This window comes from Orcinus orca, chromosome 11 (genome assembly GCF_937001465.1).
Source record: "Orcinus orca chromosome 11, mOrcOrc1.1, whole genome shotgun sequence".
Taxonomy (NCBI): Eukaryota; Metazoa; Chordata; class Mammalia; order Artiodactyla; family Delphinidae; genus Orcinus; species Orcinus orca.
In genome coordinates, this window is record NC_064569.1 from 1241473 (window position 1) to 1269303 (window position 27831).

At 45.5% G+C, this 27831-nt stretch overlaps 2 protein-coding genes across 7 annotated transcripts in view; one reads left to right on the forward strand and one right to left on the reverse strand.

The window, feature by feature from the left end:
* The window catches only part of LOC101276991 (cat eye syndrome critical region protein 2), a 167304-nt gene extending 143258 nt beyond the window's left edge, over nt 1–24046 (reverse strand). For all 6 annotated transcript variants that reach the window (XM_049694810.1, XM_049694809.1, XM_049694807.1 and 3 more), the window contains exon 1: nt 23775–24046. In XM_049694810.1, coding sequence (XP_049550767.1) covers nt 23775–23900 — 126 coding nt within the window. In that variant the 5' untranslated portion in view covers nt 23901–24046. The remainder of the gene's footprint in view (nt 1–23774) is intronic.
* LOC105748917 (60S ribosomal protein L36a-like) lies at nt 13397–13752 on the forward strand. The gene has a single exon (XM_012539263.3). It carries the CDS (start codon nt 13417–13419, stop codon nt 13735–13737), a length of 321 nt encoding a protein of 106 aa, XP_012394717.1. The 5' UTR covers nt 13397–13416; the 3' UTR covers nt 13738–13752.
* Nucleotides 24047–27831: the final 3785 nt, after the last annotated feature.

A 27831-nucleotide genomic window follows, 5' to 3' on the forward strand; every position in this document is an offset into this window, starting at 1 on the left:
CTGAGCCTTCTACTATACCACCTAACAAGGCTTCCTCGTTTTCTACCCCTGCTGAGTTAGACCAGCTCACATCTCTGAGCCCAAAGCTTCTCATGCTTTAAGGGGCACAGGAACCACCTGGCAGCTTTATCTAAATTCAAAGTCTGACACAGTAAACAGAGGGTGAGGCCTCAGATTCTGCAAGTCTAACAAGCTTCCGAGCAATGCTGATGCTGCCAGTCTGAGCATCACAGATGGAAGAGAAAGACCTCACAGCATTTGATTCGATCCTATCCAATTTAGGCTTATTACTTACTGTACAATTTAGGACTCCCAAATCTACAGTAAATCTCCCTAAGCCTCAGTCTTCTCATAAAAATATTGTTTTGTAAGGACCAGATGATATAATTCATATATTAATTTGTAATTCTTGGCACTTACTGAATTTTTGGTGAATAATAATAGCTAATCTGAGTACAACTTTTTAAGTTGGCACTATTCAGGTATTTGACTTGTTTTAAGGCACTTAATTCACACATGAATTCAATGAGTAGGCACTATTATTCCCATTTTTAAAGATGAAAAAACCGGGTGTGAGAGCAGTCCATGTCAATGTACAATGTCACACAGGTACGGAGCAGGGCAACAGGAAACAAACCCAGGCTGGTTCCACAACCTGTTTCTTAACCACCTCACTCTCCATAAACGTCAACTGTTATTTTCCTCCTGATCTCCAAATCCCCATTTACAATTTCTACCACACATCTCTACTTTAAGGTTGCATGTAAGCCCAACCTCAGCGTGCCCCACACTTACTACCTTCACCCCAGACCCAATCCTCGTCTCAATGAGTAACGACATGCAGGCAGTCCCCAAACCAGAATTCTAGAACTCATAGAAGACAAGAGATTCTTCCCCTGTCAGACCCTGCACTCCCCTCCTCATAGCACAGTTCTGACATGCCCCACATTATCCTGATGTAAAATTCATAGATAATAAAGCCTTCCTACATCCATCATTTTTAGGAATGTGACTGTTCTGAACCAAGAGAAGGTTATACTGTTCTGTTTGGAACATTGCTGAGAGTTTTCCACCATTTCAGAACATCCTATATCATATCTTACTCATCACTGGTCATATATAACATAATTGATATATTACCTCAACTGTAATCAAGAGGAGACACAAAATGAAATATGTCATAAAATACATTTCAGAATGTAAATGCTTAAGCATGGACTCACTACAAGACACAACAGTCAGTCAATTGTTAAAACAGAACCCAAAGGTAAGAACACAGACCGACATACAGCTGTAGTGTAAGCAATTCAACTATGACCGATGATGAGTCATAGTTGCACATAGTTGCACATAGTTGCACATAGACTGCACTCCCAATGCAGGGGGCCCGGGTTCATCCCTGGTCAGGGAACTAGATCCTGCATGCCGCAGCTAAGAGTCCATATGCCGCAACGAAGATCCAGTGCAGCCAAAATAAATAAATACTTAAAAAAAAAAGAACGGTCGCATTCCTAAAACTTTTGATACATGTTAAAACACTGAAAAAATTATCTTGTGTTTACATATAAAACGGAAGTTTGGATTTAGATTCCAATTTTTTTCTTCACCTACGTGAACGCTCTTAACCTGGGGGTTAAGTCCTCATTGTGGGGATGTCCTGAGCCCTGTATGACATCTAGGATGCCGCCCCTATCCACGAAACACCAGTACTGCCTTCAGATCTCTGGGACCAAAAATGCCTCCACATATTCCCGGAACACTCCCTGGGGATGACGTGGCACCGTGGGTGGGACTGGGACCGCTGTGCTAGATATTCAGCCACTATCCAACCGTCTCCAACCCTCATATGCAGCCTCATTCGATCTAGAGTTCAGGTCCCGTCAGCTCTCACTAGGCCACTGCCACAGCCTGGTAATGTGTCTTTCTGGTTCCAATCTGCTCATTCTATATTGAGAACAACTTTTTACTCTCCATTCAATCAACAAATATTTACTGCACACAGATTATATGCCAGACCTGCTCTAAACACTAGATCACATCATTCTCCCCTGCTCAAACTATAATAGTTCATCACCTACGGCAATTTTCAAACAGTGCTCCATTTTTATCTGTTTTATATATTGAGTTCCTGCATAAGATTTCCTTTTAACAAAGTGATTCACAGCTTTAAAAGTTTGAAAACCCCAACCTTCAGGATAAAACCAAATAATCTTCCTATCTAACCATCGCCTCAGCACTAACCTAAGCCTCACCTCCTGCACCCCCATCCACCGTGCAAAGATGGTCCTACAATACCCATATTCCCTCCCCTCTCTGGCACACTGTCTCTCTTCCGTGCTTCCACACAGGCTGTCACCCCTGCCAAATGACCCTCTCTCTATACCTACCCACCTGCTGACTCTGCAGCCAGCCTTCCAGGCTCTGGGGAAGCTGTGAAACCTTCCCAATTCCCCTCGACAGGCTCAACTATTAGCTTTTTTTTTTTTTTTTAAAGCTACTAGCTTCTGCTGTATTGTGCACACTTCCATTTTAACAAACATCTTATTGTACTACAACAGTCTGTTTGAACATCTATCTCTATAATACCTCCAACTAGCTCTTCAATTTTGTGGGCAGTGACTACATCTTTTGCCTCACTTTCTGGTACCTGTCAGTGTACAGAGCTATCCTCTCAAGGGTAACTTGATTGAGTGATGTTAGTAGGTTTCTCTTCTTCTCAATCAAAAAGATAAATTTCCTTACCCAAGTGATCAAAATAAGTATCACTAACAGTAAACAACTTGAAACTATGCAGCTTCTGATGTGAAACAGTATGTACCCCACAACACATATGAAGTAGTCTTAACGAAAATGTTTACCTTGAATCTAATCTTGAGTTAACAGAAAAATCTAAAACACGGAATATTCTATAAGACAACTGACCGAGACTCTTCAATGGGTACGAAAAGCAAAAAGTCAAGGGACTACTCTAGATGAAAAGGAATTAAATCATATCCAGGTGCAAAGCATGAAACCTTAACCAAAACCAAACCAACGATGAAGGATATTTTTGTGATGGGGGCAGGGTGAGGGTCTGAATATTAGATTAGATAATGTTATGAAATATTATTAAGTAATATCATGAAACAGTTTTTAATTTTCCTTAGAAGTATTAATAGTATTGTGGTTGTACAGGAGAACATTCTTATTTTTATACTATTCTTAGGCAATGTATGCTGAAGTATTTAAGAGTGAAAGATCATGATGTATGCATGACAAAAAAGTGAATATTTGTGTTTATATATAGTGTGTATACACACATACAGAGAGAGAGGGAAAGAGAAAAGAGAAACAAATGTGGAAAATGATAACTGTTGAATCTAAATGAACACTGGGTGTTAATTGTACCATTCTTTCAAATTTTCTGTAGGTCTGAAATCTTTCAAAATAAAAACTAAATTAAAAAATAAATTCACATAATCAAGTGATTTGTCTACACAACATCAAAATAATGGACTTACTGATTCCTCTTCTCCACTGAACAGACTTTTTGATGTAATTCAAGAACATTCTAATCTAAGCTTCAGATGAAGTGTTTAATCTATACACTGAAAACACCACAGCCAGGGACTTCCCTGGTGGTCCAGTGGCTAAGACTCCTTGCTCCCAATGCAGGGGGCCTGGGTTCGATCCCTGGTCAGGGAACTAGATCCTGCACGCCACAATGAAGACCCAACACAGCCAAATAAATGATATTAAAAAAACAAACAAACAAAAAAACACCACAGCCACACAATGAAGTACAGGCTCCAAACCTCAAACTCTCCGAGGCTGCAAGACCTCTGCTTCTAGTTCCTGCTTCTCTTTCATGTCCTGGTTCTGTATTAACTGCTCACGTGGACAGTCAGTCAGAAGAACTAGTCATCTCACTCAATGCTGCCATTAACTAGCCAAGTAACCTTGGGCGAGCTACTTAGTCCACATTTTCGGGTGTGCATCACTCACTTGAGGGACGACCACCAAATTACCTTCTGGCTCTGAGGTCTTGAACCCAGTCTTACTTTCTTAACTGACATTTTCATAATCACAGATTCATTTGCAGTTCTAAGAAATAATACAGAGAAACTTGTGCACTTTGCTCACTTTCCTCCAGCGCTAACATTCTCCACAACTATAGCATTACCACCAGGGTATGGTAGTGATTTCAATACCATCCACTGATCTTTTTCCAATTTCTCCAGTTTTACTTGTACTAATCTGCATATGAGTGCGCATTCACAACTTTTTATCCCATTAATCATTAAGGACTGGAGGAAGCGACTGTAAAATAAGCAAACTGATTGTTTCTGCTTTGTAAATTATCTTGTACCAACTATTTCAATAATCTACTCTTTATTTTCATCATCAAATTCCTTCCTTCAGAGGAAAGCTAACACGCACGATGCCAATGCTTCTGCAGCACCACTGCAGCCAACTTTTGAGGAAAATCCCCTTTCAACAACCTAGAAGGAAGATTTGTCTTTTCCAACACAGAATGATTCTCTATGCTCCAGAATTAAGCTGGAAAAAGAAATCAGAACTTTACTTCTAAGGATTAGTCCTCTAGACTGTCCCAGACAAAACAGTTCCATGCAAATAGAGAAATACCACTTACTTCTTAGAAATTAAATGAAGAGCAATAAAAATACTTCTCATACACTATCAACAAAACATGTAAAAAGCAACTATAAAACCTCTAGAAGAAAACACAGAAGAAATTCTTGGTGATCTTAGGTTAGGCTATGATTTCTTAAATATGATGCCAAAAGCATGATCCAAAAAAGAAAAACTGGATAAATTTGGATTTCTCAAATTTAAAATGTTCTGCCATTCAAGAGACACTTTTGGGGGATTCCCTGGTGGCCTAGTGGTTAGGATTCCGGGCCTTCACAGCTGTGGCCCACGTTTAATCCCTGGTCAGAGAACTGAGATCCCGCAAGCCACAAGGTGCGGTCAAAAAAAAAAAGAGAGCGCGAGACACACTGTTAAAAAAGACAAGCCCTAGAATAGGAGAAAATATTTTCCCAGTGTGTATCTTACAAAGAACTTCTATTGCAAATAAATGAAGAACTCTCAAAACTCAATATTAAGAAAACAACCCAAGTTTTCAAATGGGCAACAGATTTTAAAAGATACTTCTCCAAAGTATTAGGGATGGCAAATAAGCACATGGAAAAACTCTCAGTACAATTAGTCATGAGATCAATGTAAATTCAAAACACAATGAGATAGCAGTACACACCTATTAGAACAGCTTTCAGAACAACACTGACAGTAACAAACACTGGATGCAGAGGAACTGAGAGGCTCACACACTGCTGGGGGAAACACCAGAAACTGCCAGACTGTTCTCCAAAGTGAACCGCATATTTACCAGGACTCAACAATCCTCCTCCTAGGTATTCAGGCTAACAGCTGTGTGTGAATGCTTAGGCAACTTTACGTGTGATCACCTGAACTAGAAACAGCTCCAACGTTCTTCTACTGGTGAATGGATAAACAAACTAGTTTGCTCAAACACTGGATTATTTGGCAATAAAAGGAACGAAGCGCTGACACATGCCACAACAGGGACTAGCCTCAAATACACTCTGCCAAGTAAAAGACACCAAACTCAAAGGGCTACATACTGTACGATTCCACTTATACGACAGCGTAAATGACTGCATTTCCTAGAGGAAATGGTCAATTACCAAGTGGCATAAGGAAAATTTCTTGCGGGATGAAGCTGTTCTATACCTTGATTGGGGTAGTGGTTATACAACTGTAAAAAGCCACAGAAATGTACACCAAACATGAGGGTGTTCATATATATAAATTATACATCAATTAAAATAATTTAAAAGGAAATTTGTTTGGAAAACAATTTGGCAGGTTCTTATAAAGTTAAATATACACTTACATACAACCCAGCAATTCACAGCTACGTATTTACTCAAGAGAACTGAGAACAAATAACCACACAAACACCTGTGATATATGTCTATGTGAATATACTCAGCACTTATATTCAGTTGTCAAACCTGGAAACAACCCAAATGTCCATCAATAGGAGAACAACAGGAAATTGGATAAGCTGCAGTACAGCCATACTATGGAATACTATTTAGCAGTGAAAAGATTAACCACTGAGACACACAACTATATGGATGCATCTTAAAATCATGCTGACTGAAAGAAGCCAGATACAAAGGAACACAGACTGTAAGATTATTTATGTGAAATTCTAGAAATGGCCAACTAATCTACAGTCACAGAAAGCAGACCAGTGACTGAGACCAAAGTGGGAGTCAACTGCCACAGGACACAAAGAAAATTTGGCGGGGACACAAATGTTCCATGCCTTTTTTTTTTTTTTTAATTTATTTTTGGCCGCGCTACACAGCTTGCGGGATCTTATCCCCTGACCAGGGATGGAACCTGAACGCACGCCCTCGGCAGTGAAAGCACAGAGTCCTAACCACTGGACCACCAGGGAATTCCCCCAAAATGTTTGTGGTTTTTTTTGTTTTTTTTTAATAGATTTATTTATTTTTGGCTGCATTGGGTCTTCGTTGCTGTGCGCGGGCTTTCTCTAGTTGCTGCGAGCTGGAGCTACTCTTTGTTGCGGTGTACGGGCTTCTCATTGTGTTGACTTCTCTTGCTACAGAGCACAGGCTCTAGGTGCGCAGGCTTCAGTAGTTGTGGCTCGAGGGCTCTAGAGCGCAGGCTCAGTAGTTGTGACGTACAGGCTTAGTTGCTCCGCGGCATGTGGGATCTTCCCGGACCAGGGCTCGAACCTGTGTCCCCTGCATTGGTAGGAGGATTCTTAACCACTGCGCCACCAGGGAAGCACCTCCCCCCGCAAAATGTTCTATATCTTGATTGGAGTAGTGGTTGTTACAAGGGTGCATGCGTTGGTCAAAACTCAAACTACACATTTTAAAAAGGTGCAACTTTACTGTATTTAAATTAGAATTAATAAAATTGATTTAAAAACACAATGTTAATGAACAATCTGAAAATGAAAACAATTCCACTCACAAATACCATCAAAAAGAAAATATTTCAGAATATATTTAACAAAAGCACAAAAACTTACACTCAGAAAATTGTAAAACATTGTTCAAAGAAATTAAAAATGGGAAAACACCCCATGTTCATGGATTAGAAGACTTACTGTTAAAATGGCAATACCCCCTACACTGATCAACAGATTCAACCAAATCCTTATCAAAATCCCAGCGGCTATCCTCGCAGAAACTGACAAGCCGATTCTAAAGGGACCTGGTGTAGCCAAAACAATCCTGAAAAAGAACAGAGGACCCACACTCCTGAATTTCAACACTCACTACAAACCATCATTAATCAAGACAGTGTTAGTACTCGCACAAGGACAGATGTATAGATCAGTGAAACAATTCAGGGTCTAGAAATAAACCTATATATATATCCATGGTCAACTGATGTTTGACAAGGGTGCCAAGACACTTTGATGGGGAAAGAACAGTCTTTTCAACAAATGGTGCTGGGGCAGCTGGACAGCCACCTGAGAAAGAATGAAGTTGAACCCTTACCTCACGTCATAAGTAAAAATTAATGCAAAGTGGATCAAAGACCAAAATACTATAAAACTATGCTACATGTTATAAAACTCTCAGAAGAAAACATGGGGTATAATCTTCATGACCTTGGATTTAGCAAAGGATTCTTAGATATGACACCAAAAGCATGAGCAACAAAAGAAAAAATAGATCAATTTCAAGTTTTTGTTCTTCAGGGAATTCCCTGGCAGCCCAGTGGTTAGGACCGGCGCTTTCACTGCCGGGGCCTGGGTTCAACCCCTGGTTGGGGAACCAAGATCCTGCAAGCCACGTGGCGCGGCCAAAAAGAAAAATTGAAAACATTTTGGGGAAAAAAAAAACAACTTTGTTCTTCAAAGGACACCATTAAGAAAGTAAAGACGACCCACAGAATGGGAGAAAATATTTGCAGATCATATATCTGATAAGGGACTTATGTCTAGGATATATAAAGAACTCTGATAACTCCACAATAAGCAGACAGCCCAATTTTAAGATGGGCAAAGAATCTGAATCATATTTCTCCAAGAAAGATACATAAATGGCCAATAAGCAAATGAAAAGACTCTCAACACCATTAGTCATCAGGGAAATGCACATCAAGACCACATCGAGATACTACTTCACACTAACCAGATGGCTAGACTCAAGGAGTCAGATAACAAGAATGTGGAGAAACTGGAACCCTCATATACTGCCGGTAGAAACAGAAAATGGTACAGCCTCTTTGGTAAACAGGCAGTTTCTCAAATGATTAAACACAGTTACCATATGACCCAGCAACTCCACTCCTGGGTATATACCCAAGAGAACTGAAAACGTGTCTACACACAAAAAAGTACACCAATGTTCACAGCAGCACTGTTCATAAAGCCAAAGGTGGAAACAACCTAAATATCCATCAACAGGTAAATATAGCACCACATATCCATGCAATGGGATGTTATCACTCAGCCATGAAAAGGAATGAAGCACTCATCTACAACATGGATGAGCCTTGAAAACATGATGCTGAGTGAAAAAAGCCAGTCACAGAAGACCCTATACTGTATGACCCCATTCATCATGAAAACTCAGAAGACGGTATCTGCAGAAACAGAAAGTAGATTCCTGGTTGCTCGTGGCTGGGGAGGGAGATGGGAAATAGAGGTGGTAACAGCAAAGGGTATGGGTTCGTTCTGAGGTACTGAAAATGTTCTAAAATTGACTGTGGTGATGGCTGTACCCATCTATGAATACACTAAAACCAAAATTATACTCTGTAAGTGGGTGAATTGTATGGAATATGAATTATGTCTCTATAAAGCTATTAAAAACCTGTACTCAGCAATCACTTTAATCCACGTAAGCATGTGACTGATTTTCTTTTTACAATTTTATTGCCTTTTGACTTCAAAATAAGTAAATGAGCAATCTCACTAACATATCTTTATTATTTAATTCCTTTCTTCCAAATGATTCTGTTAAAACATTATCATAATTCAAAATCTAAAATGAGAACTTCCTAGTGGTCCAGTGGTCAAGACTCGACGTTTCCACTGCAGGTGGCACAGGTTGAGCCCTGGTAGAAGATCCCACGTCTCGCAAAAAAAAAAACTAAAAGGAGAAAAAAAACTTAATGATAATAGTTACCAGGTGTAGAAATCTGTGTGTGCCAGGCCCTCCTATGCCTCAGCTCATTTGAATCTCAGCATAACCCTATGGAATAAGCCAGTAACTTGCCAACGAAGAAGCTGAGGCTCAGAGAGGCAGCTTGCCCACACCTTAAGCACAGCCTGGACTGGAGCCAGTATTATTCCAATGAACTCTCTTTTTTCCTTATTATTTCACCTAATATACTTGCAGCTTGAAATTTAAATCATTTTACCAATTTTTCCTTATTACTAAGATAAATGGGTTGGCTTCAACCTGCTTAAAAACTATCCACCTGGGACTTCCCTGGTTGTGCAGTGGTTAAGAATCCGCCTGCCAATGCAGGGGACACGGGTTCAAACCCTGGTCCGGGAAGATCCCACATGCCACGGAGCAACTAAGCCTGTGTGCCCCAACTACTGAGCCTGCACTCTAGAGCCCGCGAGCCACAACTACTGAGGCTGCGTGCCACAACTACTGAAGCCCACGCGCCTAGAGCCCGTGCTCGGCAACAAGAGAAGCCACTGTAATAAGAAGCCCGTGCACTGCAACCAAGAGTAGTCCCCGCTCGCCCCAACTAGAGGAAGCCCGCACACAGCAACCAAGACCCAATGCAGTCAAAAATGAATGAATGAAAAATTAAAAAAAAACAACCCCCTAACAACCAAACAAATGTGTGATCCGGGATAGAGGTGAGGGACAACATCTCTAGAAGTCACTGTGGGGACAAGTGAGGATGTCTGGATATGGATGTTATTACAAAATTATTGTTAATTTTCTTAAATGTGAACATGCTGATGTGGTCATGTGGGAGAGTGTCCCTATTTTTATGAAGCACATGGCAAAGTATTTTGGGGGGGAGGGAAGTAACATCACATTGCCAACTTACTGTCTAATGGTTCAACAAAAAAGGGACTTCCCTGGTGGTGCAGTGGTTGAGAGTCCACCTGCCAATGCAGGGGACACGGGTTCGAGCCCTGGTCCGGGAAGATCCCACGTGCTGTGGAGCAACTAAGCCCGTGCGCCACAACTATTGAGCCTGCGCTCTAGAGCCCGTGGGCCACAACTACTGAAGCCCGCGCACCTAGAGCCCGTGCTCTGCAACAAGAGAAGCCACCGCAATGAGCAGCCCACGCACCACAACGAAGAGTAGCCCCAGCTCGCCACAACTAGAGAAAGCCCGCGCGCAGCAACGAAGCCCCAACACAGCCAAAAATAAATTAATTAATTAAAAATAAGTAAATAAATCAAAATTTAAAAGAAAAGAAAACATAAAGCTAATGTGGTAAAATGTTACCAACCGGTGAATCTAAAGTAAAGGTATGCAGGGCTCACCTCTATTTGTCTTCAAACTTCACTGTATGTTTGAAACTTCTCAAAGTATAAAGAAAAAATAAGATCTGAAGCTTTAAAAAATTATTTCACTTTGTGAAAATTACTATATCAAATGCTTATTCATTTAGATGAAATTTCCAAGAAAAAAAATGTATAAAATTATACTCTTATCAGACACCAGAAACAGTTTTGAATCAAACACTTAAAATCTGTGAATGAAAACTATGAATGCCAACTTATAAATGTAAAAAGAATGATGTAATTTGAAAATAACTATTTGGCAACTATGATGTACTGATTGACTCAGGCAAAGAAGCATGCAAGGATTAAAATGGGTGAAATTTTGATGAGAAACAGGATGTTTACATAGCCTCTCCCCACCAGCTATGTACTAATTATAAGAGAAAACCAGTAACTTCACAGAGGAGAGAGCTGGCAGACACCACCTCAAACCAAGCAATGAAAGTTAATAATAACCATCACCATGGGACCAAGTGACATCACGTGACTCCTGATATGATGCCCTAAGGACACACCACTTCTTTAGTACACCTGCCAAAACACAGAACCTGAATCTCATCATGAGAGTGCATACAACAAACCCAAATTGAGGGACTGTCTCAATTCCAAAAGGTCAAGGTTATGAAAGACAAAAACTGAAAAACCACTCTAGGCTAATGGAGCCGAAAGAGACCCAACAGTTAAATGCAACACATGGTCCTAGATTGAAAACCCTAGCCAGCAAAATAACTTCTAAAATAACACTGTATTTAAAATCATAAAAATATGTAAATTATACATTAATATTTTGGGGTCAGCTGACAATATGATATACTATTATCTAGAAATTTTATTCAGTATTAATTCCCTGATTTTGATAATTATACTATGGTTATGTAAGAAAATGTCTGTATTTTTAAGGCATAAAAACACAGAAGTGTTTAGGAGTAAGGGGTATCATGTCTGCAACTTACTGTCAGGGAACAGACCGGTGGTTCCCAGAAGCAGGGGTGGGTGTAATGGGTAAAGGGGGTAAACAGGCATAAACCTCCATTTATAAAATAAGTAAGTCGTGGGGATGTAATGTACAGCATGGTGACCACGGTTAACAACACTGTACTGTACAAGCAAAAGTTGCTGAGAGTAGATCTTAAAAAGTTCTCATCACAAGAAAAGAAATTTGTAGCTATGTGCAGTGTGGGATGTTAACTAGACTTGCTGTGGTGATCAGTTCTTAACATATGCAAATATGGAATCATTATACTGTTCACCTGAAACTAATGTTGTATGTCAATTGTATCTCAATTTTAAAAAAGGATAGGTGGATGCATGAGAAACACCAAGCAGTGCCTGGAGTGCCCACAGTGGGCACCAAATTCATGTTAGCTTTTGTCATGAAATGCAAGATAAAAACTGACTATGAAGAAAATTCAAAACTTAAGACTTCAAATATAGAGGGTAATAAGAGAAGTCTAATGAACAAAAACACTAATTCTATCTTGGGAAGAAAACAATCTTTCTGTTCATGGCTGTTATGATAGTAAACAACTAAAAATAACCTCAATGCTCCACTGAGGATTGGTTAAATAAATCAGAGCATGAACGCTCCACAGCTATTAAAGTCATAACGTATGCTATGAAAGGGCATCCTGTGTCATGTAATATTGTTAACTGAATAAAACAGGATTCAGAAGTCTAAGTAAAAGTATGAGCCTACGTTTATAAAATATTTAATACACACACATGGAGAAAAGGGAGGGGGCAAGGAGTACAGAGTCCCTCAGATGCTTGGGGGTTTCTGCAGGATGGGCACCAATGTGTTGGGGCTGGAGCCTTCCTATTAATTCCCCTAATGCTGGGTCTCTCTCCAGTTTCTGCTCCTTCACATGCAAGAATTTGGTTTGCATCGGGCTTCTCACTGTGACCTTTTTTTTTTTTTTTTTTTTTTTGCGGTACGCAGGCCTCTCACTGTTGTGGCCTCTCCCGTTGCGGAGCACAGGCTCCGGATGCGCAGGCTCAGCGGCCATGGCTTATGGGCCCAGCCGCTCCGCGGCACGTGGGATCTTCCCAGACCGGGGCACGAACCCGTGTTCCCTGCATCGGCAGGCGGACTCTCAACCACTGCGCCACCAGGGAAGCCCTCACTGTGAGCTTTTAACTGCTTTTCCACACTAACTTGATAACCCTCGTACCTCCTAGGTTACAATCCCAAGAATGGGAATTTGATTGATCCAGTTCATCTTTTCTTGCAAGATGTGTCAGATTACCAGCCAGGATATAGACTTACTTCAGCCAGGAGGAGGGAAAAGGGGCAAAGGGCAGGTAGAGCAGCCAGATAACCTCCAAAAATTTTTGTAGAGCTAGGTGGCAGATAAGACAAACAAATAAACAGAAGAACTACTCCTTTCTGTTGAGCTGTCACTTCCCCAGGTGTGGGGAACTGTGGTTAGAATGAAGCACCACATTGATACCTAACTATCTTATTTGTGCATAAACTCCCATTATGGAAGAATGAGTCCCATTAAGTAGTAGTCATACAAATCATTAAATACTTAACAGAGAAAAACTACAAACTGAAGAATTCCAAACAATCAATAGGTAAGCAAAAGTAAATCTAAAATTCTAATGATAAAAGGGGTACATTTCTGGGCCCAGATTTTCAGTTTCATTTTCCTATATAGGAAGCTAAAACAAGGAGCAACTGGCAATCCTAGGTGGGGTCACTACCACACCACTCCCAACAATCAGAAGGGGATAGAAGAGTGAAGAGGACTGCTAGTATAAGACAGGGAGGAGAATTTGGAAACAAGCTGACTCTTCTTTAAAAAGCAGGGGATAGGCTTTCTGTGCCGATAGCGCTCTGGCAAACATGGTGAACGTTCCTAAAACCCCCCGGACTTTCTGTAAGAAGTGTGGCAAGCACCAACCCCACAAAGTGACACAGTACAAGAAGGGCAAGGATTCTCTGTATGCCCAGGGAAAGCGGCGTTATGACAGGAAGCAGAGTGGCTATGGTGGTCAGACTAAGCCGATTTTCCGGAAAAAGGCTAAAACTACAAAGAAGATTGTGCTGAGGCTTGAATGTGTTCAGCCGAACTGCAGATCTAAGAGAATGCTGGCTATTAAGAGATGCAAGCATTTTGAGCTGGGAGGAGATGAGAAGAGAAAGGGCCAAGTGATCCATTTCTGAGCTTCATATTTTGTTTTGTTATGAAGGCAATAAACGTTTGAGATTGTCTTAAAAAAAAAAAAAAAAAAAAGCAGGGGATAGGCTGTCCTACAATTGACCTCTTCAGTACAGCACTAAAACATTAACCTAGGAGGAACTGGGGTTTCTTTTTATAATATTACATATTACTCGTGAAAAAGTTTTTCTAAAAAGTTCATTCTTGGGCTTCCCTGGTGGCTCAGTGGTTAAGAATCCGCCTGCCAATGCAGGAGACACGGGTTCAAGTCCTGGTCTAGGAAGATCACACATGCCGCGGACCAACTAAGCCCGTGTGGCACAACTACTGAGCCTGCACTCTTGAGCCCATGAGCTACAACTACTGAGCCCGTGTGCCACAACTACTGAAGCCCGCGCGCCTAGAGCCCATGCTCCGCAACAACAGAAGCCACCGCAATGAGAAGCCTGCACACCACAACGATGAGTAGCCCCAGCTCACCGCAACCAGAGAAAAGCCCGCGTGCGGCAACGAAGACCCAATGCAGCCAAAATAAATAAAATAAAATAAATATTTTTAAAAAGTTCATTCTTTTCCACCATTCTCTTAAGCCTCCTAGAGAGCTCTTTTCGTCTCTCATTCCAGGACAATGTAGTTTTAGCCTTTCCCTCTTCCTTTTCCCAACAGCCTTCTCTGAAGTCATCTCCAGCCTCTTCAAATCACCAACTCAACATACAATTGATTTTCAATTGTAATTTTCCTGTACTTCCCTGCATCACTCAGCAATGCAGACCTTGGAGCTATGCAAACCATCCTGTAACCACTCGCAGACCACTGCCTGAGCGCTTAAGGACACTGTCACTGAGCAGCATACCTGCCAGGATCCTCCAGACCACGTGTTATAGGACAGTCCACAGAGTTTTTTAAGTCACTGTGAGTACAGCATTCCATTACTTGCAGCCAAAAACATCCTTACCAGATACCACCCTCTCTATGCACCCAACACTGTCAGTCACCTAGTCGCACTATTCAAAGCCAGTGACGAAGGTCCTTTCCTGTTACCGCTACCTGCAGCATTTCACAACCACTCCACTCCTAGAGTTAAGCCCAGTTACCAATACCAGACTTAATCTAAAACATTTAGTACCCAGGACATTCTTAGTCTAAAACTTTGTTGTCATTCTTGCCCAAAACTTCACTGCTTGAATAAAAAAGATTAACACGGGGGCTTCCCTGGCGGCGCAGTGGTTGAGAGTCCGCCTGCCGACGCAGGGGACACGGGTTCCTGCCCCGGTCCGGGAAGATCCCACATGCCGCGGAGCGGCTGGGCCCGTGAGCCATGGCCGCTGAGCCTGCGCGTCCGGAGCCTGTGCTCCGCAACAGGAGAGGCCACAACAGTGAGAGGCCCGCATACTGAAAAAAAAAAAAAAAGATTAACACGAGTGGGCCTGGCATTCCAGGCTTGCTGCAGCGTCCCACCTCCTGTCTGTCAACCTCATTTTTCACTAGCCCTCCAAATGAGAGAACTCTGATTGCAATGCGCTTACTCACTGTGACCCCCCCACTCCCAGCCCTGCCTTCCACAAGAAGCACGTCATTCATGAGCCCTGTGGCCTCTGAGCTCCTGCAGCCATCGCTGCCACCCAGCCATTCACCCTTTCCTCCCTCACAACATACTCTAATTCCCCAGGGCAGCAGAAGAGCCACCTGGTCCCATACCTCTGCAATTATTCTGGGGCCGTTAATGTTAATAAAGATGACAATAACAGACAGAAGGGAGACTGGGATTTTAGAGTCCCCTTTTGTTTGTAATTCCACTATCACTTTGAAGGCTTGCATAGTACAGAAATCCAAGTAGAGTTATAGATAATGAAGAGGGCTCCATCACCAAAAGTGATGAAACTCTAGTGGTATAAGGACACAGGCATCCTCAACATTGTTTCTGAGAGACACGTTTTCCATTATGTTGTTAAAGCAGGCATCCAGCCTCCCTTACCGGATGTTGGGGACCGGGAGGGGAACGTTCTAACAACATGTGGGATACTAACCCAAATCATACCAGCCTAAGAGTGAAAAAAATTAAATCCCTTAATTATGGCACAAGTGAAATTTCTCTAAGTCACCTTCCCCCTATATAACGGTGTCCCCTAAGCAAAGAACTCCAGGACACCGATTATAAAAATTGTCTCCCACACCTAAAAGACTGCAAACACAACCTTCAGCGAAACAGAAGAAACACAATGGGAATGGGGGTGAGAAAAGATCTGCTAAAGAAGTAGGTCTGCTAATTTAACACATTTTCTGTCAAGCAAATCACCGTCCTCAGTGCACTGCTGCTGAAACAATGACGACTCAGGGAGGGGTGTTCATGAAAAGCAACTGGCCTGGAGAACACACTCTCCACTCCAGCTGACCAATCACACCACTCTCAGCTGTAAGAACTTACTCCGTTCTCGGCAATTATTAACGGGAGTTGATTTGAAGGTTCAACATTAAAAACATGAAGAGTTTAGAGTAACCGTGGCTCCATCACTGCCTCTGTTTTCACTTAACTTGGGGGGTCATGGGGGGCAAAGAAGGAGGCACAGTTTGTGGTGACACCATTCACACGTTCAGTCCAGGGGCCACACTCATGCAGCCAAGCCACCCGCGGAAAGCCGTAGCGGCTCGGCCGGGGGCCAAACCTGAAGTGACCATGACAGTGTGAGACGTACCAGAACACGACCATGTGCCTGGACCAGCCAAATGCCCATCTTCCAGTCCACGCGAGATCAGGACACGAAACTTTCCGTACATTTCTACATAAGCCGCACCCCGTTTCCCACGGGAGTGTGGATAACCTGCGTCACGGAGTCACTGCCGGGCAAGGTGGCGTAGGGGCCAGACCCCACACCGCCGGCCGCCGGGACTCCTGGGCGCCCGCGAGCCCGCAGCGTGTCCTGCACACGGCTCGGGCCGCCACCACGCAACCTTCGCTCCCGACCAAAACGAAGCCGCGTATGCACCCACGACGCGCGCGCGGTGCCGCATGAGCGGAGACCCCACGGGAAGGCGAGCGCCCCGCGGAACAGTTACACACCTCTTACAGCCTGAGGGGCTGCATCCCGGCAGGCGGGCGCGCACACGCACGCACGCTAAGCCCCCCTCCCGCTGCCGTCTCCGGTCCTGGGAGGCCCGAGGGAGGTCCCCGCTTCGTCCCTCAGGAGTCTCAGCGCCCTCTCCGCAACACCCCCCCCCCAACCAATCCTCTTCCCCTAAACGACTCCAAGAAAAGAATTAACAAAGCATCTGTTTCCCAGATTTCTGACGTGCAGTTGCTGATGACGGCACACCAAGCACAGCTAACTCCCTTCAACCCTACACGTAAAAACATCACAGGTTCGCACCCAGGACGGGGACTCCCTGTAGGGAGGGGCCCCCGCCCGCCTCAGGGCCCGGGGTTCTTCGTGTGACCGCGGAGGGCGGACTCTGGGAGGCACCACGTCTTTGGGTGCACGCGGCCCCGCCACTCACGCGGCTGTAGTCCGGCCCCGAATGTCACAGCGCGAGGTTGGGAGAATCCTGAGCTTGGTACCACCATCCAACTACTCCTGTCTCGATCTAAGAACTACGGTAAAAAACCTTCCCGAGTTTTCCGGTATAAACTAGTATTTGTTAGAGGCTCCTGTAGAGAAGACATGATGAAAGGATCCAAGAAAGAGTCCAATGAAACAGGAAAATACAGGGAAGCAGAGAACAGATACCTGCAAAGTTTCACCGTCAAATGAGAGGCAAGCCCCAGGTCAGAACCTTCAACCAGTCTCCACTCAAAGTTATAAGTGTGAATGCTGTTCAATTTAAGTGAACAAACAGAAGCGAACTGAAAAGAACAGAATTCAAGACCTGCATCCTCCTTTATGAGTTCCTCATAATCTCAAAATACAAAATCTTAGTTTGAGGACCTCGAAGACAGTGAAAACATCAATTAAGCTACCCTCAAAGTAATGTATATGCAGACAAGATCTCCACAGAAAAACAAATTCATACAATCCACAAACACATCAAGTATGGATTTGCAGCTTTAGTTTGGTAAGACACGGACCCCAACACAGCTCATAACTTTGGTCCTAACCAGGGAGGTCGGTGACTTTCTGGATCAGATACCTGTGCCCTGCATGCTGAGAAACATCCGAAGGGAATCGTAGCACGCTGACAGAGGAAAAACCCAGGAATCACCTAGTCCACAATTGCCTTTTTATAGATTGGGGCATCTGAAACCAAGTGATCTGCCTAAGATCACAGCTCCAGTTAATGACAGAGGTGGGCCCACAGTCCAGGTTTTTGGCTCTCTCTGCTTGATCCCTTTTGAAAGTATTTTCAATCCCATCAACTAGATCTAAGCCCATCTAGTCAGAAGCTGTGCCCTCTGTCCCCGGGGCTCTGTCCACACCCACTTTTCACCTGACCCGCCCTGCACACTGGCGGGTTTCCCAGCACTCTGCCAGAGCCCCTCATGCTTACCGCCAGCCCAACACACCACAAGAATCCAGCACTCAGCTTCTCCTGATCGAAGGGCAGATAGGCGGTGGTACCAAATGCTGCCATGCTGCCAGGTCGTATTTTAGGCTTCCCCTCTGTGTTCCAGAAAATTAAGCAAGACCAAACTGAACTTCCGTGGTAGAGCAAGCCAGGTGCTAACATGGGCTGTCCTTCAGAGATGAGAGGTTATTACCCTTTCTACAACTGGAGAAGCTCCCAGTTTGAAGCTTTGAAGCTTCACATGCAGCCAAGTGAAGAAGAAGAGGACTTCCTCTTCAAGACACTGGTCTAAGCAGAAAAGGAGCCAGTGTTCACTTTGGGTTGAATGACACTCTGACGGAGCAGTCCCCTTTTTAGGGTTTCAAGATCTGCCCCTCTGGAATTCCCATCCTGTTCTTGGCCTTCCCTCCTCAGAGAAGGAGCACACCCTGAGTCTTAGAAGACATTTATCATCTGGTATTTTCCATTCAATACGTTACTCTGACAAACTACTAATTTTTCTTTTTTTGGCAGCGCCGCGCGGCATGCAGGATCTTAGTTCCCTGACCAGGGATCGAACCTGCACCCCCTGCAGTGGAAGCGCAGAGTCTTAACCACTGGACCGCCAGGGAAGTCCCACAAACGACTAGTTTTTAAATAATCTTAAATCTCCTATTTCCTTCAGTCCTGCTCAAATGCCATCTTCTCAATGAGGCCACCCACACCTAATCACCCTATTTTAAATTCCAACAACCTACCCCCTCAACTTGGCTCTCTCTATGCCAATTAGTTTATTATTATCTGTCTCCTTCCACTAAAGAAGGCAGGTATTTTTTTGTTATGTTCACATCTGTACCTCCAGCACCTAATAAACTGCATCTAGCACATAATGGCTGCTCAATAATTATTTGCTGAAAGAAACAAATGAAATCATGAACTTGTCCCTCTGTATTCAGCAGAAGTTTTTGTTTTTCTTTTAATTATTTTATTTATTTATTTACTTTTGGCTGCGTTGGGTCTTCCTTGCTGTGCGTGGGCTTTCTCTAGTTGCAGAGAGCTGGGGCTACTCTTCATTGCGGTGTGCGGGCTTTTCATTGTGGTGGCTTATCTTGTTGCAGAGCACGGGCTCTAGGCACACAGGCTTCAGTAGTTGTGGCTTGGGGGCTCTAGAGCACAGGCTCAGTAGCTGTGACACACGGGCTTTGTTGCTCCGCAGCATGTGGGATCTTCCCGGACCAGGGCTCGAACCTGCATCCCCTGCACTGGCAGGCGGATTCTTAACCACTGCGCCAGCAGGGAAGTCCCAGCAGAAGTTTTAAAAAGGATCTTCTGTACCCCACGTTATTACGAACCAAAGAACTGTACATTTGCACTGTGGAATCTTGGCCATTACTTCTATGTCTAGCCCTTCATTTTATAGATGGTGAAAATTAAAGTAGAAGCAGTGCGATGTAGCAGCAGTAGCAAAGAATTTGGTATCAAAGAACCTGAGATCCAGGTGAGAGTCTGTGCAAGAAACTTAGCCTCTCTAACCTTCCAATTTCCTCATCTGCAAAATTAAGATAATTCCTACCTCCCAGTGATGGTTAAGGATGGCTATGAATAAAATAACATTTGGAAAATGTACAAAGTACTATACAAGTGTCCTTTTTCATTAGGCTGTTTGACCTGCCGAAGGTCACAGACATAGTTAGGGGCAAAGCTAGTAATAAGAATTCAAGTTTCCTAACTCCTGGTCCAGGGCATCTTGTGTTGTGAAACTAGCCTTCTGGTTCCCCTACTCAAGGCCAACTTAAATCTTTCATCTAGTTTAAGGCCTTTTCACCTTCCTATGGTTGGAATCTCTTTCAAAATTTGATGGAAGTGACAAAGTACACATACGTACACCAACACAAAGTCTCCTATAACCCATCCTTGGGCCCCAGGCTCAGAGACCACTGATAGGCCTGATGTACTAATAAGTTACCCTCAGCAAGTTCTATCACTTATTTTCATGTTTAATAATTCATGCCTAGAGCTCTTGATTCAAGAGGCTGGATCCAAGGAAACACCAACAGGAACCCGAATTAAAGACACTGCCCCCAGATCATCATGCTGATGAGGTGAGGGACTTAACCCACATACAACCACAACCAGGAAGGCAAAGGATTCTGTACTCAAAGCAGGAAGCTCAAGAAAAAAAGTAGACAGGACCATCACATTATTTTCATCTTGCCGCTACTATATGAACCAGGTAATTCTACATGACCATTTTCAAAGAACCACCTGGAAGCCCCATGGTTGGTTTCTTCTCTAGAGAAAATATGCCCAAAATGTTTATGATGGGATTCCCCCCTGCAACCCACCCTACACCCACCATGATTAACTCCAGACCAGATTACTGAAGATGGTCTATCGTCCCTTACCTTACTCTGGTTAAGTAAGACAAGCTACCACTGTAAAGATCACTTGGCTAGCGGGAAAAAAATTAGTACTCTTTTTTTTTCCCCTAATAAATTTACTTATTTATTTATTTTTGGCTGTGTTGGGTCTTCATTGCTGCACGCGGGCTTTCTCTAGTTGTGGTGAGCAGGGGCTACTCTTTGTTGCAGTGTGCAGGCTTCTCATTGCAGTGGCTTCTCTAGTTGTGGAGCACGGGCTCTAGGCATGTGGGCTTCAGTAGCTGCAGCACGCGGGCTCAGTAGTTGTGGCTTATGGGCTCTAGAGCGCAGGCTCAGCAGTGGTGGCGTCCTGGCTTAGTTACTCCGCAGCATGTGGGATCTTCCCAGCCCAGGGCTCGAACCTGTGTCCCCTACACTGGCAGGCGGATTCTTAACCACTACACCACCAGGGAAGTCCCAGTACTAAATCTTTCGGGAGATCAATTCACCATTCTTCACTCTCGAATCAGGACAAAACATAACCAGCCTAACCCACTAGAATGTTAAACAATTACAGAACACTTGATATAAATGAAGTGGCTCTGAATTTGATAATTTTCTGAGGCAAAGAAGGTGTGCCATGAGCTTCTTTGGTAATCCATCCAGTTAAGCAGCTAGTTATAGATATTTCATAACACCAACTACTGAATTCAGTATCATTAATCTACTGTTGTCCAGCTACACCTCAATCTCCTCATCTGAAAAATTAAACCACCACTTAATCCAGGGCACAAAAACACGTGTGAGCATGTTTGGGAATTTCTAAATATGTTAACAGCTAACAGCTTTTATCCCTGAGTGGTGGGATACAATGTTAACAGTTAATAGCTTTTATCTCTGAGTGGTGGGATTATGGGTGATTTAAGTCTCTTACCTATATTTTATATAATGATTTTCAAGTCTTATATAATGATTATGCATTGTTTTTAAAATCAGAAATTTTTAACTTAAAGCATATCTACACATTCGCAGATTTTTGGTCTGATGATTACAGGACCCATACTTGGGGGGCAGCAACATAGAAGTCCCTAAACATATCCCAAAAAACAAGAATCTGGTATATTGACATCTAAAGAAATCCTGTACATTCAAGGCTAATTAACAGAGTAAAAAGGTTTTCTTACATGCAAAAATAAAAATATCCATGCTTTGGGGATCAGTTCTCTAAGTGGGAGGTCTTGACCTCTTGCAGAATTGCAGCATGAATGCTCCCAGACCTTCAGCTATCTAAGAGATTGCCTTGCTTTAGATAAATAGAAGCCAAGTCCTTGAAGATTCTGCTTCCTAAATTTTCTATAAATCCATGGGTTTAGCTTGGTGGTCAAGGGTAAAATTAGTTCTTTCCCACAGCTGAAAACTGGTTTCCTAAAAAACCTGATACCCAACTTCTACCACTTGGTATTATTCATCATTTCTATCTTTTAAAGTTGCAGTAAATTAAGATTTTATAGGGCCCTTGCAGCTGTCCAACTGAGCAGTAGTATTGTTTCTTGTTTGTTTGTTTTTAAGAAGGCTCTTCCAGTGCATCATAAACTCTAACCAAGGGATTGTTTGTCAAACTTTCAGGACAATAAACTATTAGATTAAAAAAAAATCACTTAAGCAAAATAAAAATAATTTACTTATTTAATTATACTTAGAGAATCAAAATTGACCATGTTCTCAGTGAATTCTGTGCTCACGGAGTCAAATTTGCTAGAAGCCTAAAAATTACTTTAAAATTTTTAATTTCTGACAATTACTGAAAACTTTAAGTTATTAAACTTTGCATTCATCAAAACACATGTGAAAAGGATTACAACAAGAACTGCAGAGGTAAAAGTCACTATCCTTAGGTATCCATCTAGGGAACAACATCTCCAAATTATAAACAGATACGGATAATTACCAAAATACGTACACGTTGGATTCCAAATATTCAATCGTGTCTTATATACTTCAAATAGCACACATTTTAACTACAACAACCACCAAAAAAGTGTCACTTCCAAGAAATACTGGGCTCCGAAGAGAAAACACTCATCTCAAGTGGCCCTGATTATTCACCTGTAACAACGATTTTTCATTTCTGTTATACACACAGATTGGACCTCTCAGATCAGGTTACATTGCCTTTAGGAATTCAAGCTGCTAATACTTAGAAACCACAGGTTCATTACTTAGAACATAAAACGTTATTTATAGATTACTCGACTTCTGTAACAACTTCGGGCAAGATTACTTTCTTCTATTTTTCCGTCAGTAAAATCGGAATACATGGATTTTTGCAAGATGAAATTTTTCCACAGTATTTTTAGACGGGGTTCTTAAACTCTAAACCCGTAATTCAGCAGCACCTCAGTCCTATTACGTTTCAGGGAGAAAATGGGGCAGGGGCAAGTTTAGCGGCACCACCACGGCATTGTCACCACAACACCTCCCACCGCAGCCACCATTTTGAGCAGCAGAATTAAAGTGCTGAGGATTTTCACCAACTAAAAGGAAACACGGGGTCCTCGGGACGGTTGGGGCACAAGTCCTGACGCTCGGCATTCCCTAATCTGTCGTTTCTCCTCCTCAGGCGGCGGGAGCCATCGTCCCGCTCACGTTTTTAGAAAAAGCCGTGCTCGTCCGAGTCACGTCCCAACTTTGAAAACGGCGTGCGGCGCCGAGCCCCCCGCACCCGGAGGCCGCCGCATTGTTGCCGCCCGCCCGCGCGCACCCTCCGCCGCCGGGCGCGCCTCCCTCGGGCGGCGGACCCACGGCCCCGCTCGCCCGCCCGGCCGCGCCGGTGCCGCACCTTTGTCCGGGGCCGCGGCACCGGCCGGCCGCGCGCGCTCGACCCCAGGCGGCCGGGGGAGGGGTCGGGGCGCCGGCCAGGGGCGCCCGCCCGCTGCCCGGCCCCACAAAGCCCGCCGTCCGCTCCCCCGGCCGCCCGGCCCCGCGCTGCGCTCGCAGGGACGCCGCCGGGAGTAACGGCCCAACTTTCCCCGCCGCCCGGTCCCCTCAGCCCGGACCCCGACCCCCGCCCTCCCGGGCCGCCCTGGGGCGCTCCCCGCCCTCAGACCCCCACTCAGCCCCTCAGACTCAGCCTCTCAGAGGTCCCCGCGCGCCCCCGCCCCCCAGAACCCCACCCGGGTTCCGACCCCCGACCCCGGCCCGCGCACCTCAATCTCGAAGTCCGGCAGGCTGAACGCCGTGCGGAAGAGCGAGCAGAAGTGCGCGATGGCCGGCACTTCCCACCACGAGCGCAGCTCGCCCAGCCCGGCCGCGCCGCCCTCCTCGGGGCGCATCTCCGGCAGCGCCGCCGCCTCCGCGCCCGCCGCCCGCCAGCTCCCGGCGCCGCTCCGGCCGAGCTACCGAGGCGGCTGCCCCGGGCCCATCGCGCCGCGGCCCGGCCGCCCAGCCCGCACAATGTCGCCGCGGCCCGCGGGGAACAGATGGGCCGGGGGCGGGCGGGGGCGGGGCTTCGGCACAACAACAACCCCGCCCCCGCCCCCGCCCGCCGCCCGCGGGCCGCGCACGGGCGGGGGAGGGGCGCCCGAGGGCCGGGAGGAGGGGCCGCGGGCGAGCACCGCCCCCCGCCCCCGCCGGGCCCCGCCCCCACGTGGCTGGGGGTCGCGCCCCTCTGAGGCGGGCTGGCTAGAGGCGCCTCGTGGGGCTGCGCGCACGTGGGGCTGGGGCTGCGGTTGAGAGGGAAGGGCAAAAGGGGAAGGGGGGAGGGCGAGGGGGGCGGACCCCGCACGCGGGCAGAGCCCACGGGCCGCCTGGCCCCCGCCCCCGCCCGGCCGGCTGAGACTGCGCCTGAAGGCGCACGTGCGACGCCCGGGGGCGCGCGGGGCGCTGCGGGCGCGTCCTGCCGGCCCGGGGGGCACCGGGCGCCCGCGCTCCAGTCCCGGCCCCGGCTCGGCCGCTCGGGGATCCGCGCGGGGACCTTCGGCCGCGGAACTCGCCCGGTGGCCGCGCTCAACTGGGGCGTTGTGGAGTGCGCCTCCGGATAATTCTCTCCCTCACTTTATTCCCGTCATTTTGGTAACCTGTTTTTATAAGGCGGCACTAAAAAAAAAAAAAACTTCAAATGTGTATTTAACTGTATCTTTCATGAAAGAAAATACTTCATCCAACACTGGCTCACTCCGTCTCCCCCCCGCCCCCTGCTCCAAGCTTACGCAGTTCTGCTCTTCTATTACCTGGAACTATTGGCTGGTTTAAAATTCACCCTCAGATTCTACCGTGTGTTTTAATCTTTGACCAAAATGAGCCCATATCTAAACGCCCCCAGAAGCAGGGGCTGCATTTTTGTGTGTTGAACGCGCGGCTCCTCGGCAGATGCCCTGTTGACAGCTGAGGTGTGGGAAGGGTGACACCCTTGAATTAGACGTTTTCGGGACTTTCTTCCCCTGTACGTCTTCATTTCCCCACGGGTCAGCCTGACTTGCACACCTTTCCCTCTCTTTTGTGTAAGCTTCCTGCTTCCCTTCACGTTTGTTTCTAATCCATTACCTCCTGCCTCTGCTTCCCCCCCTTTTCCCGGATCTCCTTCCGGCTCCTCCCTCTGCCCTTCATCCTTGTCCTCCTTCCCTGCCTCTCCGTGGTCCGGCCGCCAGCCTGGTAGTCGCAGCGCCTAGGCCGCCACATAGCATGAAGCAGAAAGGTGAAAAGACTGGGTTACTCTCCCCACACCACGGCCCCGTCCTGGAATCCAGCCAGACTCTCCTGGAGCCGGGGAGCCCTGGTGGTGGCCGAGGCCCCCTCCTCAGCACCCTCGCCCCCAGGCTGCCTTCTTCATCTGAGGGTCGCCTCGGCGTCCACATGGGCCTCTTTCTTTCTCTCCTTCTCTAGCTCTGCTCCACTGTGCTCTCACCGGGCCAGAGCCGGTCCTGGCCCTCCAGCCCAGAGGTCTTCTGTGTCTCCTCGGGGTTCCCCGCGCTGGGGCTCCAGCTAGAGCCTCGCGTTTGCACCCACCCCTCCCTCCTGCTCTGTTGGAACCGATACCCTGAACCCTTGAACGTTTGCCCCACCTTTCCCCCGCGCGGCTTCCGCCTAACCTCCTGGGACATGGATCCCTAACCCTGTGCCTCCCCAGACACCGGTCTCCTCCCTTCTCCCGCGGACTCCGAGGGCTTCCTCCCACGCCTTTTCCAGCCCCGCCCACTCCTCACCCTCCAAACACCAGTTGTATCCTATCCTGTTCCCAGAAGACACACGCAGCTCATACTTTCTTTCCCTTTCTCTCTCTCTCGCCTCTTTTCTGTTTGTGAGCCAGCGCTGTTGATCTCAGATGACATTGGAAGAATCTCAGATGACCTTGGAAGTGCCAAAAGAAATTCTCTTCCAGATTCCCCGCCACCTTCAATTCCATATCATCTTCCAATTAAATGTTTCCCATTAAAAACACACACAATACTTAGTCTGGCTAACTTGTTTTGCTTTTTAATTAATGTGACAAAAAATATTTGTGTTTCTCTTTGCAAAATATGCAGTAATTTCAGCTATTATGGGATTTTTATAGGTTCCTGGAGGATGGTCTAGGAAACTAACGACCGTTTTCTAACACCATTTGTTTGGGAAATACAAATTCTGTAAGATCAGCTAAAAACAATTATTTGAACCTTGGAAGGGGTGTGACAAAAGTGGTTTCTTCCATAAGCCCCGCTAACCAGGACTAGAATTCAAATCTAACTGTTCATCCAGGTGGATTACGCTGCTACTCTCTCCTACTCAAGTTGCCCTTCCTACCCCTTTGCCTGACCACGCTGACGTGGGTGCTCCTCGTTTCAGCCCAGGAACCCAGCTGGAGCTGGAGTGACACAGAACCATTATTCTCTCACTTTAGTTGTCTGCACACCTGAAGTCCAGGCACCTCACAAAGTCTTAGCACACCCTCACACAGCCTCCTGTCTCAGTAGAGAGCTGCCTTCCATAGTGTACCTATTCCCACAGAGGGCTGTAAGTCAGGCTAATGTTAACATTTTAGAAATTGTGGAAACTGAGTTATATTAGTTGGCTGTCTCTTAGAAAAAGCTTAATCTCTCACGTTTGTATTTCACCTGCGAGGAGGGGCTGAACTAATGGTCCCTGAGCCCTATAACTTTCACCTTTAAAGTAGAGCCAGATTAACGTTCTAAAATTTAAATTCAATCATGTCACTCACCTGCTCAAAACTCTATGACCCTCCCTTGAGCGTGAAAGTCCATTCAAGTCTTACTAAAGCCACAATTTGGCTCCCACCTGCCTCCCCAGCCTCACCTGCGATCCCCACCCCCACCTCATCCAACCAGTGACTCCTTCCCTCCTGCCAAACTGGTTCACTCGCCTGCCGGGATCTTCCTCCTCCTCCCTTTTGATCCCGCCCTTTCAATTGCCTGCAAAGACAACTCAACCTCTCCAATCATGACCCACTCAAAACTCACCTCCTTCGTATGGCTTCCCTGAAACACCCTAGCTTGGGGGTATCTCTCCAGGTACTCTGACTCAAGAAACTACAGTTTGTATGATTCACTTATCAGCCACCTCCTTGGGTCATCTTTCTGTTCTTAATTGAAGTACCACTCAAATCTTTTACTGCAGCTGGGGGTGTCTTCTCCACCAGATTAGACTTGGGGTGCACGAGTGGAATCCTCCCTAATACACAGCAATTAAATGATGAATTTGATTATCTAATGATGACATAAAACCATAAGAAATTCAGAACTCCTTTAAATGCCTGGTGTCGACTTGCTTACCTTCCTTCATTCCTTCCTCTGCCTTTCAGCTTTCTCCCTCCTGGACCTCACTCAGGCAGTCTCAAAGGTCATGCCTTTCTCCATGCAGTCGTATTGTCAGGGGATGGACTTCAAGACCCCCTCGGATAACAAAAGTCACCAAAGTCCCTTTTATAAAATGATGTAGTGGGGTCAGCCCCGTATCCGTGCTTCCGCGTTCGCGGATTCAACCAAGTGCAGACGAAGAATCCATCCTCAGCTTAGCTTTTCTCCTGAGCTCCAGGGTCATTTCCCCCTATGCCAACTGGATGTTTCCCATCACCTTAAACTCAACATGTTAAAAGGAAGGAGGAAAACTAGCTCCGAATTCTTCTCCTCAAGTCACACACCCTGTATTTATTTGGCTGCGTGGGGTCTTAGTTGTGTCATGTGGAATCTAGTTCCTTGCCCAGGGATCAAACGCCGGGCCCTCTACGTTGGGAGAGCGGAACCTTAACCGCTGGACCACCAGGGAAGTCCC